Source organism: Poecile atricapillus, chromosome 14 (assembly GCF_030490865.1).
Source record: "Poecile atricapillus isolate bPoeAtr1 chromosome 14, bPoeAtr1.hap1, whole genome shotgun sequence".
NCBI classification, from domain to species: domain Eukaryota; kingdom Metazoa; phylum Chordata; class Aves; order Passeriformes; family Paridae; genus Poecile; species Poecile atricapillus.
Window position 1 is genome coordinate 6738084 of NC_081262.1, and position 21772 is coordinate 6759855.

Consider the following 21772-nt stretch of genomic DNA (forward strand, 5'->3'; position numbering starts at 1 on the left):
GCCCATCTCTTGTCCTAACAGGATACATAAATAAAAACAAACATATTTTTTTAAAAAGTATCTTGACATAAATATTACAGATTGTTTTTCCAATATTGTTTTCTGTACTGCAGATGATTTCTTGCTGGGTGAAAAACATTAAGACAAATTCACGGCTCCTAGCGAATACTTTAATAGTTGGGACTTTTCCCTTTTATTCATTAGGATTAGAAGGGAGACGTTTCATGGGGTTTGAGAAGTAATTTCTGTGGAGCTGGGGGAGTGTCATGAATGGATCTGTACAAACCCAAGCCTGCTGTTAGGCAAATCCAAAGCTTGGACCAGAGCAGATACAGAAGTCACTGGCCTATTTCTCACATTATTTGCTCATATGGTCAAGGCACTCAACCTCATCTTAAAATAGATGACTGTTTCTGCAAATGATGGAAAATTAAAAAACCCTTATAAGTAATAACTTCTCAGAGCTTCAGTGGATCTTACATTACTCAAGACTTTCTTTTGACACCATATTTCTCTGCTTACCCTGAAAGGTTTTCAAAAAAGGACAAAATAATCAGCTTGTGGTTCTACTACAGGCAGGAAGAATTTAATTTTACCTGTTCACACAAATACTCAACTATTTCTCATCCAACATTGTGTAAATATATCCCAAGCTTAAAGACAAGGTCAGATTGCCAAATGTATTGAGTTTGCTATTACAGTACAAGAATTCATTTTATTTTCATGTACATTTTCAGAATATATAAAGTATAGAAAATGGCATATTTAAATAGCATATAAGGTATAAAAAAAACCCTAAAATATAAAATATGTTTGTCCTGCTCAAACTCTAGTTCAGACTGATTTGGTATTTGTTCCCTTGCTGTGCAGAACATTCCCATCTGTTCTGTGTGGCATCATGCACGTGCTGGGGTTTGTACACAAGTGGAGCTGTTATACAGCAGAGTGATTGTTGTGTGTGTGCTTTTCACTTTAATAAAGGGACAGAGCTTTTACTGTGGAATTAAACTGTGTTCATGTGTTTCTACATCTTTATTTTAAATATTTGATCTACAAATGACCTGAGCATTATCACAGTGAGAAACTAAAGCATCTCTGCAACTCAGTGACATAAAAGCTTAACTTTGAATTTTTCAGGACTGTCCTTTAGATATTAGAGCTTTAATCCATATTTGCTTAAAAATTTCCCTTACTGTTTCATGTATTAATAAATGTAGCAAAATGCCTAGCTAACAGTATATCTACTTTCATCCTTAATCCTGCATCTGTTTATTTAAGACAAATTCTGCTTGCTAGCAAAAACTCAGGTTTTGAACCTGAAATGTATTCAGCAAATTATAGAAGCACTTTTTTTCAAAAGTAGGGTAATAATTCTTGAAATTCAGAGCACTCCCACTAAGAGGGAAAAACCTGACAAAATACTAGCATGATGCTAGGCTGGGGAGAATCCCTTCTCTTCAAACTGATGTGGGTTTTTAACTATTATTATTACTTTTACTATGATGTCCTGCTTGCTCATCCTAATTTTTTTAACAGTCTTATTGGTATTCCTTTGCTCCAAAAAGACAACCAGCATATGCCAAAGCATTATAGGACGTTGAAGGAATGAAGATGGAACTACATGACTTGATCACTCATGTTGGAGGCAGTTCCTAATAAGCTATGCACCTGAACTTTTACTTTGTGATCAAGGATAAATCTGAAGAAATCAGATAAAATTTCATTATCTGACTACGTTAGACATCAGCTGATGTCTAATGTAGTAATTATTAATTTCAGTAGAGCTTCACTGCCTTATGATACTGAACTTGTTCTACTTTAGGTGCCATACCTCATTCAAACCCTATTTACTTTTTTACTGCCTGTGTATTGGGCCAGCTGTAGTGAATATAATGAAATAAATAAATAAATGGTTAGAGCTTTACAAAAGTCAAATCTGTACTTAAGCATCAAAGCTGTGACTAACCAGAACAGGAACTTCATTCATTCTCCACACTGATATCCAAAATCACCATCAGCCAAAGCCAGCGTTACACTGCTGAGCAGTTAAGCCTGGTATTAGAGCAAGGATTTAACTCAAAAAATTACTGAAAAATAAAAATCACCAAGTCATTTTATCTTGAAACCGATCATGAAATTCATAAGCATAGTAATTTCACTCTGATTTGTTTAGTAACAGTGTTTAGTTCCTTAAAACCGTAAAAACCACAAAGGAATTTAAAATTAATTTTTAAAGGCAAATTTCCTAATGGGCAGACTCCAGGAATGCTTTTGTACAGGACACATTAACCATGAAATCCTAGGTGATAAAAGCCCACTGAAATAAACATGTCGAGTTTGGCTGTAAAAACCTAAATTTGGCATTGCTTGATCACTGGTCTGTTTAGAAATCTGCAGATGTAGGCACAGTAACGCTTTTCTGTTTCCCTTTTCTCCCTCCCAGAAAGGCTGCCCAAGGCTAAGCTGAAGGGATTCAGGACTGGGGTAGGCTGTTCCTCACTGCTCCAGCTGTGCTGGGCCCAGGCTGAACAGGGAACTGGCTGATAAGTGCTCCCACCAAAGGCTCTGTGCGCTTAAATTAAATGTGAAATCAAAAGAAACATTTGGTGGAGTACTAAAAGGACTTGTTTACATTTGCAAAGCAAGTGGTTTTAATAAAAACTTGATGACACTTACTGCACATTATAAAGAGCAGAACCCTGATCCTGTGCCAGGGCAGATGCTCTGAGTGCAGCTTTGGGCTTTAGAGTTTCTTGCTCTTTCATTGTGATCTGGGCCTCATTTTTTTACACACCCTTATATTTAACGTATTTCAAAGGGATATATCTGGTCCAGGAATATAGTTAGTATATTGCTTACAAATTAATTTGTACGGGCTTTATTTGTAATCTGCTAGAAGCCAGGAACAAACTGTTAAAAGTCTAATAAAGGAAGACCATTTATGATGATGAAATATGTAAAAGAAACCACTTGACTATCTTGTTCTGACCCCTGACCTGGAGGTGCTGGGAATTTCATTTCACCTGCCTTCTTTTCTTTTTTTTTTATTCTGTTTCATATGAAGAACACAGTACATTTTTAGAGAAACAATACCTTTACTACAAAACCATGTAAATGATTATATACAAAATGGTTACTGGAATTTGGTTTTGTACTGCAGTGATAGAAATAACTAGATGCTGACATTTATTTACGCTTCCTTAGTACTAAGTACATCACTCCACTGATCAGGGTAAAGGCAAATGCAATCCAGGCTAAGACAAAGGAATAGCCATATTGGCCTTTGGAAACTTCCATTCTATATCCATGGCTCTGGTGCAGTTCTTCATGCCTGTCTGTGTAAATGGAAGCTGCAATCATAACACACAGACCTGCAGGGGGAACAAAATAATAAAAGTCAGCATTTTAAAATATTATCAGTACACACAACTATTCACTGTCTTTTCTGTCAGCTGCTTCCACTAATGTCCTTTCTTTGCAGATGCTGGTTTTTCATCCTCAAACTAACCTGGAAGTATTTCAAGACATATTTTCAATTTATTTGGCAAGCTTTATATTTGAAGTGCTGTTGCGTATCTATGTCATTTGCAGGGAACAGAAAATGATTCTGAACATCTGGGTAGTTTTTAAGACTGACAAAAAATAAAGTGAGTACTTGCCTGTAACAATTAGAGAATTATTTATGGTGTTCAAGAAGTTCAGAATCTCAAATTCTTTCCCTTCAAAGTTTAAATTACTTTATCCTGAGCAATGATGACATCCATATTTTAACTGCCTATATATTACAGAATGGAACAGTTCTCTGTTTAAACAATTACGAAGATAAGCTATGTCCTCAAGAGCACTACAGAGTTCTCGCACAGCTCGACCTTTTTAAAACTTTTTCCCACTTTCCTACTTTAACGAAAATATCATTAAAGTCAAAAGCGTTGAAAAATCACTCACATGACAGGAGCTGGATAATAGAGGTTAACACAAATCTTTCTCCTTGCTTTAGACGGAAGAGCTGAAGAATGAAAACCAGAAATGCCACACAGCAGAAAATCGTAGACAGAATCATGGCGGCCTGAACAGCCTGAATTGATTGATACTCTGCAAAAACAAAGCAGCCTTGATTAAAAATAGTTTCTCCCTCTGCCTTCTCCTGCAAGGAGTAAAGGGGCAGAGCCATGTTCTTTAAGTGGTTCAGCAGATGCAGCAAAGCAGTTGTGTGTGCACTGCACAGACTGGTTTCTCTTCTGCTTCCTTGGTAATAATACAGCCAGTGGCTTAAAGACTTCTTAAAGCTTCTCATCAAACTGAATTGAAAACACTGAAGAGACTTCTGCCACATCCCAGCCTTTGCTGCCATCGATGTCCTAGAAGCACAGTGAAACTGCCAGCTGTCCCAAACAGCTTCCAAATGCAGACCCCAGCCTCCCACCAGACCTGGAGACAGCTCTGTTCAGGAAGGTGTAACCAGACAGGATACCCACTCTTGACACTAAAGATTCCTCTCATTCAGGTTTTTCCTCCTGTCCTTTACTTCTCTGTAACTGGTAAAGTAACCAATACATTTTTGAGCACATGCAGCTGCTCTGTGTAAATCTGCAGCCCCACTGCAGCCCCACTGCTGAGCTCCCGTGGCCTCTCTCCTCCAGCACAGCCACACTGCAGGCAGCAGCTCTGGGAGCAGCAGACACACCTCAGCCACCCCTCACCTCCCCAGGATGGGTACCTGACTGCACTGGACACACAGTAACACAGAAAATAAATTCAAACCCTTAAATCCAGGTTAGCTGAGATACCCTGTGTGACACTGCACATTACAGGCCCTAAACCAACCTGATGCTTGGGAAACAAAATTACTTCATGAGTACATGGTTCTTCAAATTCTTTACCTCTTTAATGTCCACAGATTGAAAGTTGAGAAATAAATAGAACATTTACTTTCAATTTTTGTAAAGCAGGATATTATGCTACACTGTATATTAAGACTTCCTTGTTAAAACTCCAGCTTGTGTTTTCTTCCACTTTTTCCTCTATTCTTGTACACAGTATTTTTATGTTCTTCTCTGCAAGTTCAATTCTAAGGCAAATCCTATCTCTTCAGATGACTTCACTGTTTTTACCTAATTTTTTTAAGAACTCATTAGCAGCCATTGTTAGTATGCGTTTACTCTCTTGCACAGGTCTCTTAAGTGCACATGACAGTTCCTTCTGTTTTCCTCTCATAGAAACTGTTAGAACAAGGACCTTTCCAAAATGAAAAACCAATATTAAAGTTTTTAGGAGACCTGCCTAGTTAAGATGTGCAGATTTTTGAAGAACTATAAAACTGCCCCTGTAAATTTCATAGCAATTTCACCAGATCTGCTGGAAGAGCATAGGCACAGGCATGGAGAGACACTCACCATTGAACTCATCAGTGATAGCCATACAGGTGCTTGTATTTGTGACACACATTCTCCAGACATCTGTAGAAAAGTTATCTCCCACCCACCAGGCCTACAAAATGAAAGTAAAGTGCTCTTAGAGGCAGAAAAAACAAACAAAACACACAAAACTCCTTCCTTGTCCAAATATCTACTGATCAGATATACCAGCTGTAACAATTTTCTCTTCATTTTTGATACTTAACCATTCAAACAAAATGTGAGATCTCATGGCATTTTAGAATAAAGGGTATATAATTGTCCACATGTCATTCTCATTTTAGATCTCTGTGAAATAGGTACAGGCACAAAGCACAAGGGATTTCCGCCGTTTGGGTGGAAATCTTGTATAGGCAGCGATTGCTCACTCCTTGAGACACCTAGACAAGATGTGCTTTGTTCACCCAGACCCTGTTTAGGATGCACACCTCTCTGAAGGAACAGCATTTGCTAATTTGCAGGAAATAGCATCACCTGTGAAACAGAATTCATTTCCAGAGGTTCTGGTTGCTGCCACTGAAGTGATTAATCTCAGTGCAATGCAGCTGCACTGAGGCACACTATGGCATCTGTCTGGTAACGGCTGCTGACAAATTAAGATCCTCCTGTGGTATTTCTATTTTGAGGTTTTAACATTCAAGGCAAAATGGTACTGCAGTGTCTGAGCAGATTTTTACAGTAGCCTGGTGCAGTAGTTACGATTCGCTAATTTTGTCATTTAAAATGACAAGGACTCTACAAGTGGCATTTCCTCAGGAAACCCATTCCCATTCCAATAGCTACCCAGGCCTTTGTTTTGACTAGAGCTGCACAAAATACCACTTTTAAATACGATTTCTGGTAGGACCTGCTGTTTAAATAGACAATCCAGAAGCCTCAGAGCTTACCGTGCAGCTTTGCAAACAATATTGCAATTAAAACTGTAATTATATTATGGTAGTAGGCATATGGATAAACAAAATACTGTGTTTTAAGAAAAAGAATTACTTTCTCAGGATTCCATTCATTTGGATTTTACAGTCCAAGTTCAATACGTTATTTGTCAGCTCTGACCTCTATATAATATAAAATCTAATAGATTTTTGTACAGTTATTGTAGAGTTTAAGTTTTTAATTGTTCAAAAGTAGTTAATGACACAAAGCAGAGTGCATAGGCTTTTATTTCTGTGATAATTAGGGCTGTGCATAGTAGATTTGAAATAAGATTAAGTTGCTTTGCCCACTGTCTTTGCTTTCTAAATATTCAAAGGAGCGGGGTAAGACAACCTCCTCTAGTGCTCAAATAATGACCTACTTCCATGGAACAATCAACCAGCTGACTAAAATGTAACACCTGAGTTTGTACACTTTTGCAATAAAAAGTTGTGGGTAACACATCATTTCACTTGGAGCATGGTCTTTACCAAAGAGTATTTTCAGCAGCAATTTTTTTAATAGCAAAAGCCTGTACATAGATCAGACCTCATAGACAGATTCCAGCGCACAGACATCTGATCAGGTTAGTGGGCTGTTTTGGAAAATGGAAAATTCCATTAAAAGCTAGATATAAATATTGGAGGGTAAATTCTTCCTGATCACAGAATTAATTCTATTCTTGAAAAGAATGCAACATAAAATATTGTAAAGTTTTGTGCTGAAGCTGCTTCACCTTAATGGACACAGATACATTCATGGTGTTTCTCATGATTTATCTGGACATCTTGGACAAACACTTGCAAGGCAAAACACACTTTGACTGAAACTATGCCCACATATCAATCACCAGCTGTTTGACTTTATGTACTTGACACAAAAGGACAGTGGATTCCCCCCACCTCTTCATATCCAGCTGAATCAAATCCCAGGGCTTCACCCCATAAATATCCTCCCTGGCCAATTCTCTCCCAGGGGAGACAATCTGCTGCCTTGAGCTTACAACATGATGTCATGGATCACCTCATCCACCAGCAACGTGCATATCCAAGGCATTTTTGTTACAGAAAGGGCTTAGGACACCAGTGTGTCTAACAAACTTAGGTCCTCTCAGTAAGCAAGTTGAAGACTAGAGAAGAAAAACCCAATTTTTATGAAGCAAAGAAATCCCAGTGCATTTGAGAGACAAGAAGAAATGACACTTACATTGTCGATAGTTGCAATGAACAGCAGCGCTGCTGAGGTTATGTGAAACACAATAATGAAGGCCAGGAGAATCAGCATCCTTGCTCTGGAGAGGCTTTAGGCTGAGATAAATCTGTTGAACATAAGGAAGTATATGAACAATCTTTAAGAGCTGTCAGTGGATCAATCTGCAGTTATGGTGCTGTTAGAAACAGTAGCATCAGATGCAGTTTGAGTCCACAGCACATGTTTCATCTCCACAGATACTTAACTGGCATCATGGGTGTTAAAATTAATCACAACTTGAAATGAAGCCAAGAGGTTCATTTTGCAACCTTCCAGCATTATGGTTGCAGTGAATAAATACACAAAGAAGTTTGATTCTGTGTGCAAGGATGGAAAACTCCTTCACATTGGCTTTTAGAGAAGTGGATTTCAAATTCCGTTATCATGTGCAATCATGATAATATTTCCACTGACTGCAGTAAGTGACTGCACTCTTGCTCCAACTATCCTTCCAAAGAATGAAGAACCAGATTTCAAAGGGATGCTTGCAGAACAAAATTAAGTGCATCAAGAACTACCTCCTAGATTTAGAAGCACCTATGTCATACCTTAGGCCTCATGTCCTTTGTTCATACAGTTATAACTTTCATCCATTGAATAATGACTAAGGACTTCCATTTTCCTCAATATATTGCCTCCCTGGGCTGAATAAACCCATTACACATAATAATCCAGTTAGCTATTTTATGTTTTGTCACTTAATACTCTCTGTAGGCTACCTATTACCTTCATACCTTATTTAACCCACTTATTCCAATATCACATCTCATGTGAAAAAAATATGTTCTTATGTACAAGAGAATCAGAAACTGTATTTAACTGGAACCCCCAGGAAATCTATGGGCACATAACAAATAGGTTAGGGAAAACTACTGCTACTAACACACAGAAAAATGCAATTGTTTAACATATTTATTTCTTCTTGGCCAGAAATTCTTGTCAATTAATACATGCTATAAGGAATCTCCAGTCTTGCAGGTCTTTGCAGCTAAGGTGCACCATTCTGTACATCATCTGCATGTTGTCACTCATCAGTACTAATGCATATTTCTCCCTTTGCTTTGGACACATTCTATGGTGTCAAATGATGCCACTCATGTAACACAGTAAATACCCACAAGAAAAGGTAGTTATGAAGTAAGATTTACATGATTTTTTTCATGTCTAACCCCCTCTCTCCTACTGCCATTTACTGGAATCATGAACCACATGAATAATTTAACCAAATAAAAGGACTACTCTGACAGCATTTTTAAAGCAGCTCCACTGGCACTCTCATGAGGGCAAATAATAACTACTCTGCAAAACTTTAACAAAAAGATAATTGACAGCATAATAACTCAGTGAATAGAGACCAGGAGTTCCAGACTAATCCTCTCCATCTCCACTGCAGTACAGAGTTATAACAAGCTCAAAGGCAAACAGTGTTAAAGTGCTTTTGTGAAAAATAAGTGGATAGCCTTATATCCGTATCTAATTAGAATGACTGGGAAAGCCAAGTCAAACCCTAAAATAGGAAAAGTAGCTACTCTAGTGGGTATTCCTTCCCATTTCCTCTCTGTCAAACTCTGCCTCCTCAGCCACAATGAAGAATAGAAAGTGGCAATTTCCTCCAATGAGCTGATTCTATGGTATGACTCAAGGTCCTCTGAATCCAGTTCCGCTTCTGGAAGTGTCATTCATGGCTGTCTATTGAGCCTTGCTTGAATGAAAGGAAGAAAGGAAAAGAAGACATTTTGTGGGTTTGTATAATGTCCCATCAAAATATTTTCATTGTGATATGTACCAGTCTTTGCACAGCACCCTCTTGTCTTGTGGTTGGTTTCATTTCTTGCACAGATGGTATCTAAGCATTCAATAATGCAACAATCATCTGCCATATAAGGAGAGAGAACCAAATTGTACTCAGTATTATTTTAAGAATAACAATACAATTTCATCTTATTACATGAAGTAGCATAAGGAGAGACAAAAAAATGTAACCTAATTAAAACCAATCTTGAAAAAGCAAGACTTGCCAGCACAGAAGAACCCACTTTATCCAAGTGAATGTTTTTATTTTACTGTTTTCAGCCATAAAGAGAAGTGTTTCAGACAGGATAGATAAACATGTATGGCTGGTGAGGAGAAGACATTTTTTTGTTTTACCCAAATAAAGCCTAGATTAAATGAAAGATATTTTTGTTTTGTCTTTATGGAAAGAAAAAAAAAATTACAGTAAGAAAGGTCTGATGTTTCTGTTTCAAAGACCCTTCCTAACAACCATCCTTAGATACCTCCTCCTGACTTGCTGGCAACTGCTCCCTTCACAAGCTGCTACAACTTCTGTGCACACAGTGCTAAACGATGACACATGGAGACAGGAATTAAATACACTGGGGGAAAGGAAGGAGACAGACCATTTCCAAGTAATTAATACCAGGAAAAGACAACAAGAACTGGTTATCCAATCTGTCATGCCTGAGCCGGATGCCAGAAGTGCACAGACCTCAATCACTCCTACAAACTTTCCCTTCCCATGAAACCCAGGAGTTTCTGTGGTTCATCCCAGCCTGCACAAGGAATAATGAAGGGAAGAGGGTTTTCCAGGGAAACTCTCTGTGATTTGTGGGCAGGAAGCAAAAAGCAGCTCCCCTCTTCCAAGATGCAGCCAGCAAAGTTGCAGATGCTACTACAGAATCTGCATCCCTCTCGGCAGAAATTCTGGATATCATCTCTCAGAGAGAACTACTAGTCCTTCTCCACTCCACACAATGCTGGAATTCAAAACCTTACTGCGCAAACTCAAAATTCTTCCACTCCCTCAGCAAGAAGGGATTCTTCCTTCCCCAGTCCTCTGAGGACAGTCTGCCTGGGAGCCTCTCCTAGCAGCAGGCAGCTCCTTTCCTCTCCATAAGAGCAAGCAAAGGACAGAGTTACAGAGCACTGTTTGCATTAATGTTCAGAATTCTTATTTTACTAATGCATTACTAACCAAACACTTTGGTAACATCCTATTCTGCACACTAGCTGTACTCCTTTTATTATTTACCATGAACCATTTCCTGGGCAGAGAGATTTTTCACCTTCTTTCACTTGCAGTTGAAACACAAGATTGCTCTCAGGTCAAAAGTGTTGATGATTTTTATGTACACTGCATGGATGAAAACTGGGATGATGCAACAGATATTGTTCATCATTCCCCAAAGTGGCTTGAATTCTTTTAAGTTTTTACACACACAAATATATGAGAAAAGCTTTTTGGACACACTACACTTACGATGATGGAGACACTCTTCTCAGAAGTACGTGATGAAAAGACTACAGGCAACAGTTACAAGTTGCAACAAGGAATATTCCAATTGTGAAAAAAGTATTAATTATATTCAATGAGCATGATTAAGTACTGGAACAGGGCCCATGAGGCTGTGGGATCTCCATTCTTGGACATCTTCCTGACTTGACTGAAACAAGGCCCAGAACGTCCTGATCTAACCCCCTGCTTGGAGCCAGAGTTTGTGCTAGGGACCTCCAGAGGCCCCTTCCAGCTCAGCTCTCCTGTCAATCTGTAGCTATTTCAGGAACCTCCCTGTACTAATCTCCAGCAAAGCTCTGACAAAAGAGAACATAATATTTGACTTAGCTCATCACATGTCCCATTAAAAACAGATTTGGGAGTTACAGCAAGGATGACATTGGATGTCAACATCAATACCTTCAGTTGTAAGCCTCAGCCTTTATTGCCACTACACAAGGCATGGTGTAAGGCAGAAGTGGACAGATACTGCTGAGCTACAAGTGCAGACTGACACTGGATCTAGAAAGAGTAAGTTATAGGAATCCCACTGAACACATCCAGATTTGCTGTGGTAATAAGGTTTCCCAAAAATGCTGTTAAGTTGTAGGATACTTACACAAAACACATTGAAAACAGAAGGCCAGTTATAGTAACAACACCTATTTTTTTCTGTTAGTGCAGAAGTAATGTTCCAGTGCTACTCCATTTTACATGGGGAGGATAAATGCAGCAGTCACACTTCTCTTGAATCTCTTCAGTAACACAGATTTTGGAAGCAGTAGTTTGCACTTGCCATGGGAGAGACCCTGATGAGCTTTAGAGGAAGTGTCTAAGAAGGGCCTCTGCTCTAATCTCCTGGACATGCAGAGACAAGTACATTTATACAGGATAAGACACCAAAACCATCACAGAACTGCACAGTAAAATAAGGCATCTAGGCCAGGGTTTCCAGCATTTCTGAACTTAGTGTTTCAAAACTGGATTGTCTCCCTATGTCATATCACACACAAAAACACATCCTCTGCAGAAAAGCCTCAGTTTATCTCCAGGATAAGGTTTATCTTTAATGTCCATCAGTACGAAGAAACAGGACTATTTTAGTTTTTTCTGCTGTTTAGTACAGCAAGCAAGTAAAAATGAAAATAGTCTTTGCCAGTTTTTAACAGAAGTTTTATCGTTACTTCCCAACCCAGATTTCATCTCCACAACAAACGCTTTCCTTTCCTCCCATGCAGTTCAACTCTTCTGCCAGGCTATTTCTCATGTTTGTGCATACTCAAGTTTTGCAACCAGCAATATACAGTGCAGTATGTTTATCCTGAGCTCTTTTGCATTGGAAAGGCTGAAGCTTACCCTCCAACACTGGCTGCTGCCCTCATTCCCTAAGATCAAGTCAGGGGTTTTTATCATCTTCATCTGAGCCCATGTATGAGAAAACTTCCCCACAGACAATCCTGGTTCATACCCTTAGAAACGTGGTGAAATCTCTGCAGAACAGCTCCTGCTCTGCACAGACGAGGCAGGGGGTGTGCACACCCACGTTTAGTGTGCTGCAAAGACACACCCAAAACAAGGGGCAGAGGATCCTGCTGAACAAGTTACCATACCTGCAGCTCTCTGCACTGAGATGTTTCACTGCAACTAGAACAGCAGGTCTTTGGGCCATCAATAAGCATTCAGTTCAGCTGAACTTTCTTTAGGTCACTGGTATAAAATGGAATCAAAGCAAATTTTAATTATCAATTCTTCTGCCCCTCAGTGCTATAATTCAGTCTGAATACGCGAATTTAGAAGAGAAAGTCTGTATACTTGTAGCATGAGAAATCTGTCATCTTGTGATGTATCATAAGTTGTTTGGATTTACATGTTTTACTCAGAGTTCTTGTGCCACATCCCATGGTGTCTCATGACAGAGAACTCAGAAGCTAGCTCACATTTTGCCTATACCATTGTCTCTAAACTTGCACAGAATCCCCTAGTTTATGAAGAACAGAGTGATACTGTTAACTTTCTTCTATTTTTTTTTCTTTTATCAAGTATGAAGGGTTCTGTTTTTCTTGTGTGATTCTCAGAACTGTAACCAGAAGTGAAGTTCAGACAGCAGACTTTCTCCCAAGCCAGCACGAGCTTTGAGGATTTCAACAATCCTCTAATGCCTAAATATTAAACAACATAAAGGACGAGAAAATCAGGAAATGTAATACCAAGAGAATAATTATACCAGCTGAAGCAACTTACTCTAGTTTCTTTAGTTCTTCTGTCTGAGTTAATTTAACAGTTGGGAATAACAACACTCTTCATGTTCAAGTGTACATTCAAATTGTGAGCTGTTTTCATGCTCAGATCTTACCCAGCTAACAGTCAATACAGGAACTGAACATCCTCCTTCAACCAGTCTCTGCAGCCACTGTGGAGACCTCCAAGAATTGCTGGATGGCTCTGACTACACCTCTGCAATACTGAATGGGGACCCAGGCAGGAAATGCAAAGTATGAGTAACAGTCTACTCAGTACACGGGCTCCCACCCAATTTCTTCCTAGTGTGAAGCTAAGCATGAAGAACAACGTGTGTTCTACATGAAATAAAATTTCAGGTTCCTGCTTGATTCTGGCTTTGGAATCAAGAGGGCTAAGTGTCCTGTGAGCCCCTAGATAGCACAGAAACCATCAGCTCTTTTTGTTTGCTTAATTGAGAACACACTCAAGCCCACAGCTCATTCTGCTACCTATTTCATGTGGAAGGAAGAGAGCTTTTCATTTACATTTCCACCTGTTTTTCGAAGTCCTTCCTCACAAAGCAAGAAAATCAGAAGGAAATGAATCAAAGTTCCCTACACTCAACCACAGTACTAAGGCAAAAAAAAAAAAAAAAAATACAGCAAAAACTTAATCCACCCTCTTTTCTAGAGCTCCACTTGAATAATAACATTTATGGCTTTTTTAACACATAGGCAGAAAATAAAGTAGGGTCATCCTATCAGATCTAGATTTATGTGCCCTTGCAGCAGGCTGTGTTAAGACCCAGCAACCTCCTGCACAATTACAACAGTCAACTTGTTGTGTTTTGATAGTGAAATACAGGAGCTTGGAGAGAAACTCACAAGACACAGTATGACCTCGTTTTTATCTATTTTCTTTCAGAAAATTTTGCCTTGCAACCAAAGCCCTGAGGTTTGCTCTTTGTGTGCACCACAAGTAATACAAATGTGCACCTATAGCTTAATAAAACCTTTTGTTTTCACAGTGTTTGGATGTCTGTCCATCCTGTTGGTGGTAGTGGTAGGACTGCCTGAGCAACAGCAGATTTAGAGTAGCCTCCCTATCACCTGTGTGTGAGGGGGTGCTCAGGCACCCCTTCAGCTCTTTCTCATGCAACTTCATAAACACTAAATCTGGTCTCCTCTTCAGAAACCCCACCTAGCTACCAAAAGTGAAAGAGACTGTGATTAAAGGTGGGTCTGGCACATCGTCTCCAGACTTCCTCCCTTCTCACCCTGTCCTCCTCATTAATCTATGCTACCAAGCCAGAACTACAAAGTCTAGGAAATTCTAATCACGCTGGTCCATGTATTTCCAAACAAAACCAAGAAGCAAATTGCAGCAAAAATGCAACCTGCTAGCTTTGAGTATGGAGACACAAAGAAGCTGATGTTTCTAATTTCTTAGGAATGCTTTTAATAAAATTTTGACCTAGGGATGCCAGCATTGCTGCCACTTCTGTAACTCTGTCAGTCATTTATTTGCAAACAAGTTTGGACTGGGTTTAGACTTGCCCTACCACTCCTTCCACTATGGCCCTGCTGTGTGCACTGCAGAAGACAGTCACTCTGCCATGAAGCCTTTGTGGGCAGGCTCAGCAGAAGAAAACCAACAGGACCTATGGGAACACAGGAACACAATGCCCTGTTGTGGCATGGGGAAGTGTCACTTACTGGAAAAATGAGCCTTGTGACATCTTACCTGAAAATCCTAAAAAACAGCCTGAAGCTTAAAAACTTCAAGATAGATGTATTCAAATATTCCAGCAAAACCTGGGAGAGACATTACCAGCCACTAATTGCTGAGAAGACAATTTAGCAGGTACAGAAGTCAGCTGCCTACACAGACAGACATATTTAAATGAAAGTCTTTAAGACTTCATCTTCTCAAAACTGCTTTTTAGAGGGTTTTGTGTGGTCAGCAGAAAGAGAATGTTTTCCTCCAGCAGCACAAATCACACCACCCTCAAAAGTAAATCTTTTACATATTCTTCTGTTTCCCTAAAGCACTTTCTCTTGTAACTGTACTTTCACAGTAGATAATAATAATCTCACATTTAAGATGTTCTATATCTACATCTAATCCCAACACAACCCAGAGGTGTAAGGTAGGCTGCCGTAATACTAAATAACACCTAAAAGGGTTGCAATTAATCTCTGATTCCCATCATAGTCATCCACTCTTCCACCTTCAGTTTATGCTGAGCATCACATGCCTTTGGCAAATGCTAACAAAACAGTCTTTAATCAAAGACACCCCGTGGTTCAAGGGATTTCTCAAAGGGCACATATTGTTTGAGAAAACCCAGCGGTAATTTGAAAGAACTGCTTGTATATTGCAGTTTCTGGTTTCTTACAAAACACAAACGTATTCTGTCAGCTTTCACAAAGGCATGTGCAAAACATGTTATAAAATGTTTGTAACTTAAGTATGTATGGGGAGAGCTTAACTGTATTCTTAGAAGATGAAAGAAAGCACACATCATTTCAGGTGTTCAGTGCATGCTCTCTGTTCAGCTAGTTTGCTTGTTGTGCACCAGATAACACTTCAATATAAACAAAGTTGTGGTGTACATTAAAACCTTCTTAACAATCAAGCTGGTCTAAAAGAACTTAAAGCTTGTTTTCCTAAGCTTAACAAGACAAGAACTTCTCGTTCTCACTTGCTCATTTTCAAAGATCAAGACAGAATGGGGATATACTTGCTTGCAGGTCAAGGCAAACACATGTAAGGAAAAAGAACTGTTTAACTTAGAGATGAAAACAAATGGCTATAAATCATATGTGAGCACATTTAGGATTTAAATTATAATTCTTAGAGCTGTCACATTCTGGAATGGCCTTACAGTCACCACAGCATAGGAAGAAGGGCTCCACAAGAAAGGATTTCTGTGGTGCAGGGACTGTGCTAGCAGGGCGACAGACCCGCTGTCCTGAGAGGACCCTGCAGCTCTGCTCTCCTGTGAAGCCTCTCAGCAATTCATTGAGCTCTCTGGGTGTTTCACAACAGGCTTTTTGCATGATACCCGTGCCCTTGGCACTCAGCTGAATTCTCTGCCATGCTCCAAGGGCTGCTGGCAGAGCTGGCTGATGGGCAGTGCAGGGACACCGTGGTGACCGTGAGGCCACACAGCCAGCTTGGAGGGACCATTTGTTTCTCGCGCAGGCAGCAAAGCTTCCAAGAGCGAGTGCAACCTCTGCCCCTTGTCAGAAGGTGACCTAAGGGCCACCACTGCCTGCCAGCCACCCAGGGCAGGGGCACAGAGCCCTTTGCAGCCTGCTGGCACAGTCTTGCCTCTGGTTTGGGGAAGCAGCAGCTCCATGGAGCTGGGACAATGACACAGGGCTGTTCCGATAAGCTATTCAAGCTATGAGGAGCCTCCTGGGAACCTGCTCCTGAAACAAACAGATGAACTGAGGTGTGGCCTGGCCTCACCCCTGCTCACTCACCGTGTGGCCACATTTCAGTGTCGAGGGTGCCCCTGTCCAATACCTTGGCCAGGCAGGGAGTGACAGACCAAGTAAAATACCAGACCTTTCTAATAGATTGACAGATAAAATGTGTCCTCAGTCAATGAAAAGGAAAAAAAAAGCACACCTGCAGCACTGACCATGCATTAACATAGTTCTGAGCAAACCTCAGACCCTGGGCTCTACTGACTACAGACTGCTGCTTATCCAGAGATTATTCCAGATACAACAGCGCAGCTCGAGTGATTTATGATGTTCCACCTAATTAACCAACAAACAAAGGCAGAAAAGGTCTGTCTTCCCAGATTTAATGCAATGCATTTAATTCCGTAGAAATAAAAGCTGATATTGTTTTAACTTTGGCAGATGCTCTGTGGAAATTGCTAGCAATTAAATGTGTTGCATTCACTGTTGTAAAATTTTCAAACTGCTTGTTTTGATTTGGCTTTGACTAGCTCTGTGTTGAGAAATTTTGGTTTTAGTTATTTCAGAGTTTACACATCATCTATCAAGAGTGTGAAAACACATTTCTATTGGTGGTACAACAGTTGGTTATAAAATAAAAAGCTCAAACTCTCCACAGCTACTACTACTGCTTTGTTTTCAGCAACATTGTAGCACAGGATTACACTGAATACTCAGCCTACCTCCAGAATTTTTACAGCATTAAGTTGTAATCGGTGCAATTAAAGTTGCCATATGGACTCTACAAGTCCAGGTAGAAGGATTTCTATGCCTTGTTTGAGCACACTCAGTGCACAATTCTTCTACGCTGGCTGCTCTTTGGGAACAGCCCAGTCCCCTCAGCCACTGGGTCACTTTGCTCTACCTGCAGCTGCACCTCGACCAGGCTGGACAGTGCCTGGGCCACTGCACAGCCACAGTGCCAGGGAAGGGTACAGAAAGCACCCTGACAGATGGGCAGGCTCAGCCAGAGCCCTTCAGTTCTTCACAGACTGTTCTGCAGTCTCTGGACTTGTGTTTGTTTCTGCCTTTGAACTAAAGAGCGGGTTTGTTGCTTCAGTGGATTGAGCCCTGCAAGCCCTGGAGAACAGGTGAGTGTACAGAGGCTGTACATGGCAGCATGTGCACCTCAGCAGAGACATGCAGGGCCTTTTGGAAGGTCTCCTTCTGTCTGGAAGAAGGCCAGAATTTTAATCTATTTCAGGACACTAAACACCTGCATTAAACACCCGAGGGAAAGTTCACACTGCCCACCTCGGCTGTTTGTGGCCCATGCAATTCCAAACATAGTGCAGTGTTTAAGAATCAGTGAAGCAAACCATAAATATATATCCTATAGCCATCTCTAAGGGGTATTTGAGTCAGTCCACTTTCTGCTCCACCTACAGACTCCTGTGAAGATCTCTACACAGCCAGAGGGTTGTATTTTAAGGTCACACCCAAATTATGAGGCTTCACCTGGCATGCACATACCATCATTAAACCTGCCCATGAAACTTCACCGGCAAAATAAAAAGGTGTAATTACATTTTCCCCATTCAGTGGAGAAATAATAATTCCTTTGATGGATGAATTCAGGCCATCAGGCTTTCTCTTGAGTCTCACCCAGAAAAGATGTATTTTCTAATAATTATGATACTTATCTTCCTAACGAAGTCATAAGCATCACCTGACATTTTGAGATGTATTTTACGAAATTATCTACTCTCTAAAACAGTAAAGTTTTTAACAAAAAAACAGCAAAAACTGAAACTCTACTGCAAAGATCATGGTTTGCTTTGAGCATCCAAAAAACAAGCAAACCCTAACAAACACTGAACAGTCCATGAATGGAATTCCTTAGCACTGTGCTTATGTTCCCCCTTCATTCCCTCTGAGACCAATGTGATTTCAATAAAAGCTGTGCAGTCATTTCTACTTTCAAATTTGGCTGTGCTGAAGCATCACATGGATTTTACATAGAGTGTTTGCTTCACTTCAGAGTAAATCTCTCTCTTATTAGTTCCTGTATAACACAGTGCCTCATTCTGCTGGGTCTTCTTCCAACAGGAACATGGAGGAGGACCTGGAAAGTACATCTGCCAGCTAGCAGTACAAAAGACTTTGTCCCCAGAGACCTACGTATCTCTTTAATTAAACACATTCTTGTCCTGATTTATGTGGGGATGTCATGTCTTACATGATGCTCAAGACACAAATAGAATGTGAAGTGCCAGTGGAAAATCAAAATATATTCAAGCTGCGGAGGTGAAAAGGGAAGAGTCTCCTTGCGCTGCCACTGATCTCATTTTTAAATGACAGGGAAACAACATTATGAAAGGAGATAGCCTACACCTAATATACTTAGCAAAAGTAGAGGAAGGTCTTGCTTCTCTAAATACCCATATGGGATTCATCAATACAACATTCTTCTAATCACTGAAGGAATGTCAAACCTGAGATGGGAAACAACCTTGAGACAAGCAAGACAACAAAATAAAAGCCATAATAATGTGAGTAAAAGAAAGACACAAAGCAATTGTGAAGTAGGAGATGCTAATACGAGGTGTCAAGTGCATTAACTGAAAGTGGGTGTAAGATGGAGATGTTCATTTCTTCTAAGCAATGTTGACCAACAATAGCTTCAGCATCTACAAACTGAGACAGAATCTTTGTCTAAGATAATAATGTTGCAGCAGGCTTCAGTCTTGATCTGCTCAGTCTGTTGACCAACTTCCTTTATTAACAAGGTTTTAAATCTGTGTAACCAAATAAAACTCACTATTTTTCCTCACTGGAAAATCTACAGTATAATCAACACTGTGTGTTTACAATAGAAGTCTTTCCAGACCACAAATAAAGAATTCAACACCAGTAGTGTCTTGTCTACTGATTGGATGTTGTTTTTATTTGAAATTATATTAACCCACCATTTTCCTTCCCAAATGAGCACACTAACAAGAAACTGATCGCCTCCTAAGAGTTTTCATGGTATGGCTGCATTTCAACTCCAGTTAATGTTGATGGCTACTGGCAGAGTAATTCCTGGATGGGCAGACAACTACCTGTAAGATCCCTGTCAGCCACACAGCTGGCTTGACACAATCTGCACATATCTTTATTAAGCATGGAGGATGAATCTTCCCTCAGGTATCCCTGAGTCTATTTCCTAACTCAACACTACAAGGTCACAAAGAGATTCAAAAAACAGTTAGAGTTCCTTTCTCAATGTCTTGAAGCAAAAGTGAAGTCCCTAAATCTTATGCTGAATAAACTCAAATCAGCTTCTGGTGGCCATGTTTACCATATGCTTTTGTTTCCATTCCCACTTTGATTTCATCAGCTGTGGGAAGTACCTGTGCTCCAGGTGGTATATTTGGATGGCATTTGTCACACACTCTCTTGTAAAAATGTTGTTGGACTCTTCAGAAAACTGCAATTCCCATTTCTCCCCTCAGTGAAACTCGTGCCCAAAAGTCCCCTACCATTTGTGCGGATTCCTGCCTGCCCACATCTGCAGCTACCTGGCACCTCAGTCACAGCCTCACAACTCTTTCCTGAACAACATGGACAGCAAAGCCTTAAACATCTGAGCGTGGGTCTGGATGCAGGAATCACTATAGGCTATTTTTATTTGACAGAGAAAACATCTCAGGCAGGCGGGAAGGCTTATTTTATATAGTTAACACACCAGCACTGTATATACAGAGTCTGCAAGTAAACGAAGAGAAAGAGCTACTTTTTGTTTTTCTGATGTTGAGCCAAGCATAGTTGTTTACTTCCAAAGTTCCTAAAGAAAACGCCGACAAAATTCAGTGTCGATTTCACGGCTATCTAGTGGGTTTCTTCACAGCCCTGTATCAAGTCAGAAGATAGTTCTAAGATGCTCTCCTGCAACAATTGCTGATCATTTACATGCTATTCCCAATTGCTGTGAGGAAAAATAAAACCCAACAACCAGAAAACCACCTTCCTGCACTATATGAACAAAGTATTCCTGCCAAGAAATTAACAGAGGCTGCTAACTGCAGGTTGCTTGATGGCAGCGTTCTGTGGGTAAGAGCAACTCATGGATAAGTCTGCTGAGGAACGGACACTGTTCTTCCTAGAAATGTCCAAACAAGGAGCTTACCTGTCAAAATTCAATAGTCAATATTGCAGACAACCCACGTTACTGAGAGCTAGCTGTCTGTCCAGTATCTGGCACATAACGCTCCCGATGTAGGGGGCATTACATATAGATAAAAGCCACCAGTGAGTGAAACTGCAGTTTGACTCAAGCGGAAAGACGTTTAATGATGGCAAAAACTTCAAAATCTGCACTGAATTACAGCTAAGTGTATTTTCCTTCCACTGGCGGGAGGGGGGTGCTGCCAAGAGCTGCTACAACGTTACTGCAACACACGCGAACTCCGCTGAGAGTTACAGAAAAGAACAGAAAGAAACTATCCCGGGAAGAGCGCGAACTTTCTGCTGGCTTGGCCCAGCCTGGACTCACTGGCGAGGAGCCCCTCGGCCCGCCCCGTCCCACTCCCCGACGAGGCAGCGGGGCGAGGCAGCGGGGCCGGGGCTCGACGGGACCGGGAGCGCTCTCCCGCGCCGGCCCAGCACCACAGCCATCGAAATAGAAATGTGCTTCGTAGTAAACAAACGCGAGCTTTTACTTTTTTCCCATTTCTGGCGGTTTCTTCCTCCCCTGGCCGGCGATGCTGCCCGCACCCCCCGCCGCCGCCCCCTGTCCCCGCGCCCCCCGCCCGGCCGAGGCTACTCACGGGCGCGGGCCGGCGGGCAGCTCTCCGGGGCTGCGACCGTCTGGCGGCGGCGGCGGTGCCTCCGCCCGCCCTCCTGCGGGAATGATGTCAGCGGCGGCTGGGTGTGGAACCAGAAGGGCTTTCAAAAGTGCCCCCCGGCCGCTGGCGGCGGGAGAGGGGTGTGAGCGAGTGTGTGTCTGCGAGAGTGTGCGGGCGCGGAGGGAGGGACGGACGGACGGGGCGCGCACAGGAGAAACTTTCCCCGCCCGTTCCCACTCGGCGGCGGGCGGGCATCCAGGCTCGCCGCTCGGCCCTCCCCAGGCTCGCCCGGCGCTCCGTCCCCCGCGGCCGAGGCCGGTCCCTGCAGCGCTGCCCCCGCCGGCCCCCGGACAGGGCGGGCTGAGCCCGGCGCACGGGATGCCAGCGGCCGGGCGCTCAGCCCGCTCCCCGGGCGGCTCCCGCCTTCCGTCTGGGCTGACCCTCTCGGAGGAGTGA

The 21772-nt window shown here is 41.4% G+C and overlaps 1 protein-coding gene across 1 annotated transcript; it reads right to left on the minus strand.

Annotated features, from left to right (window-relative positions):
• Positions 1 to 561: 561 nt before the first annotated feature.
• Positions 562 to 21494, minus strand: EMP2 (epithelial membrane protein 2). The gene is made up of 5 exons (XM_058849604.1): positions 21299 to 21494; positions 7533 to 7644; positions 5394 to 5487; positions 3946 to 4092; positions 562 to 3371 (listed from the first exon to the last, which is right to left on the minus strand). The coding sequence occupies exons 2-5, from the start codon at positions 7608 to 7610 to the stop codon at positions 3187 to 3189; spliced, it is 504 nt and encodes a 167-aa protein (XP_058705587.1). The 5' UTR covers positions 7611 to 7644; positions 21299 to 21494; the 3' UTR covers positions 562 to 3186.
• Positions 21495 to 21772: the final 278 nt, after the last annotated feature.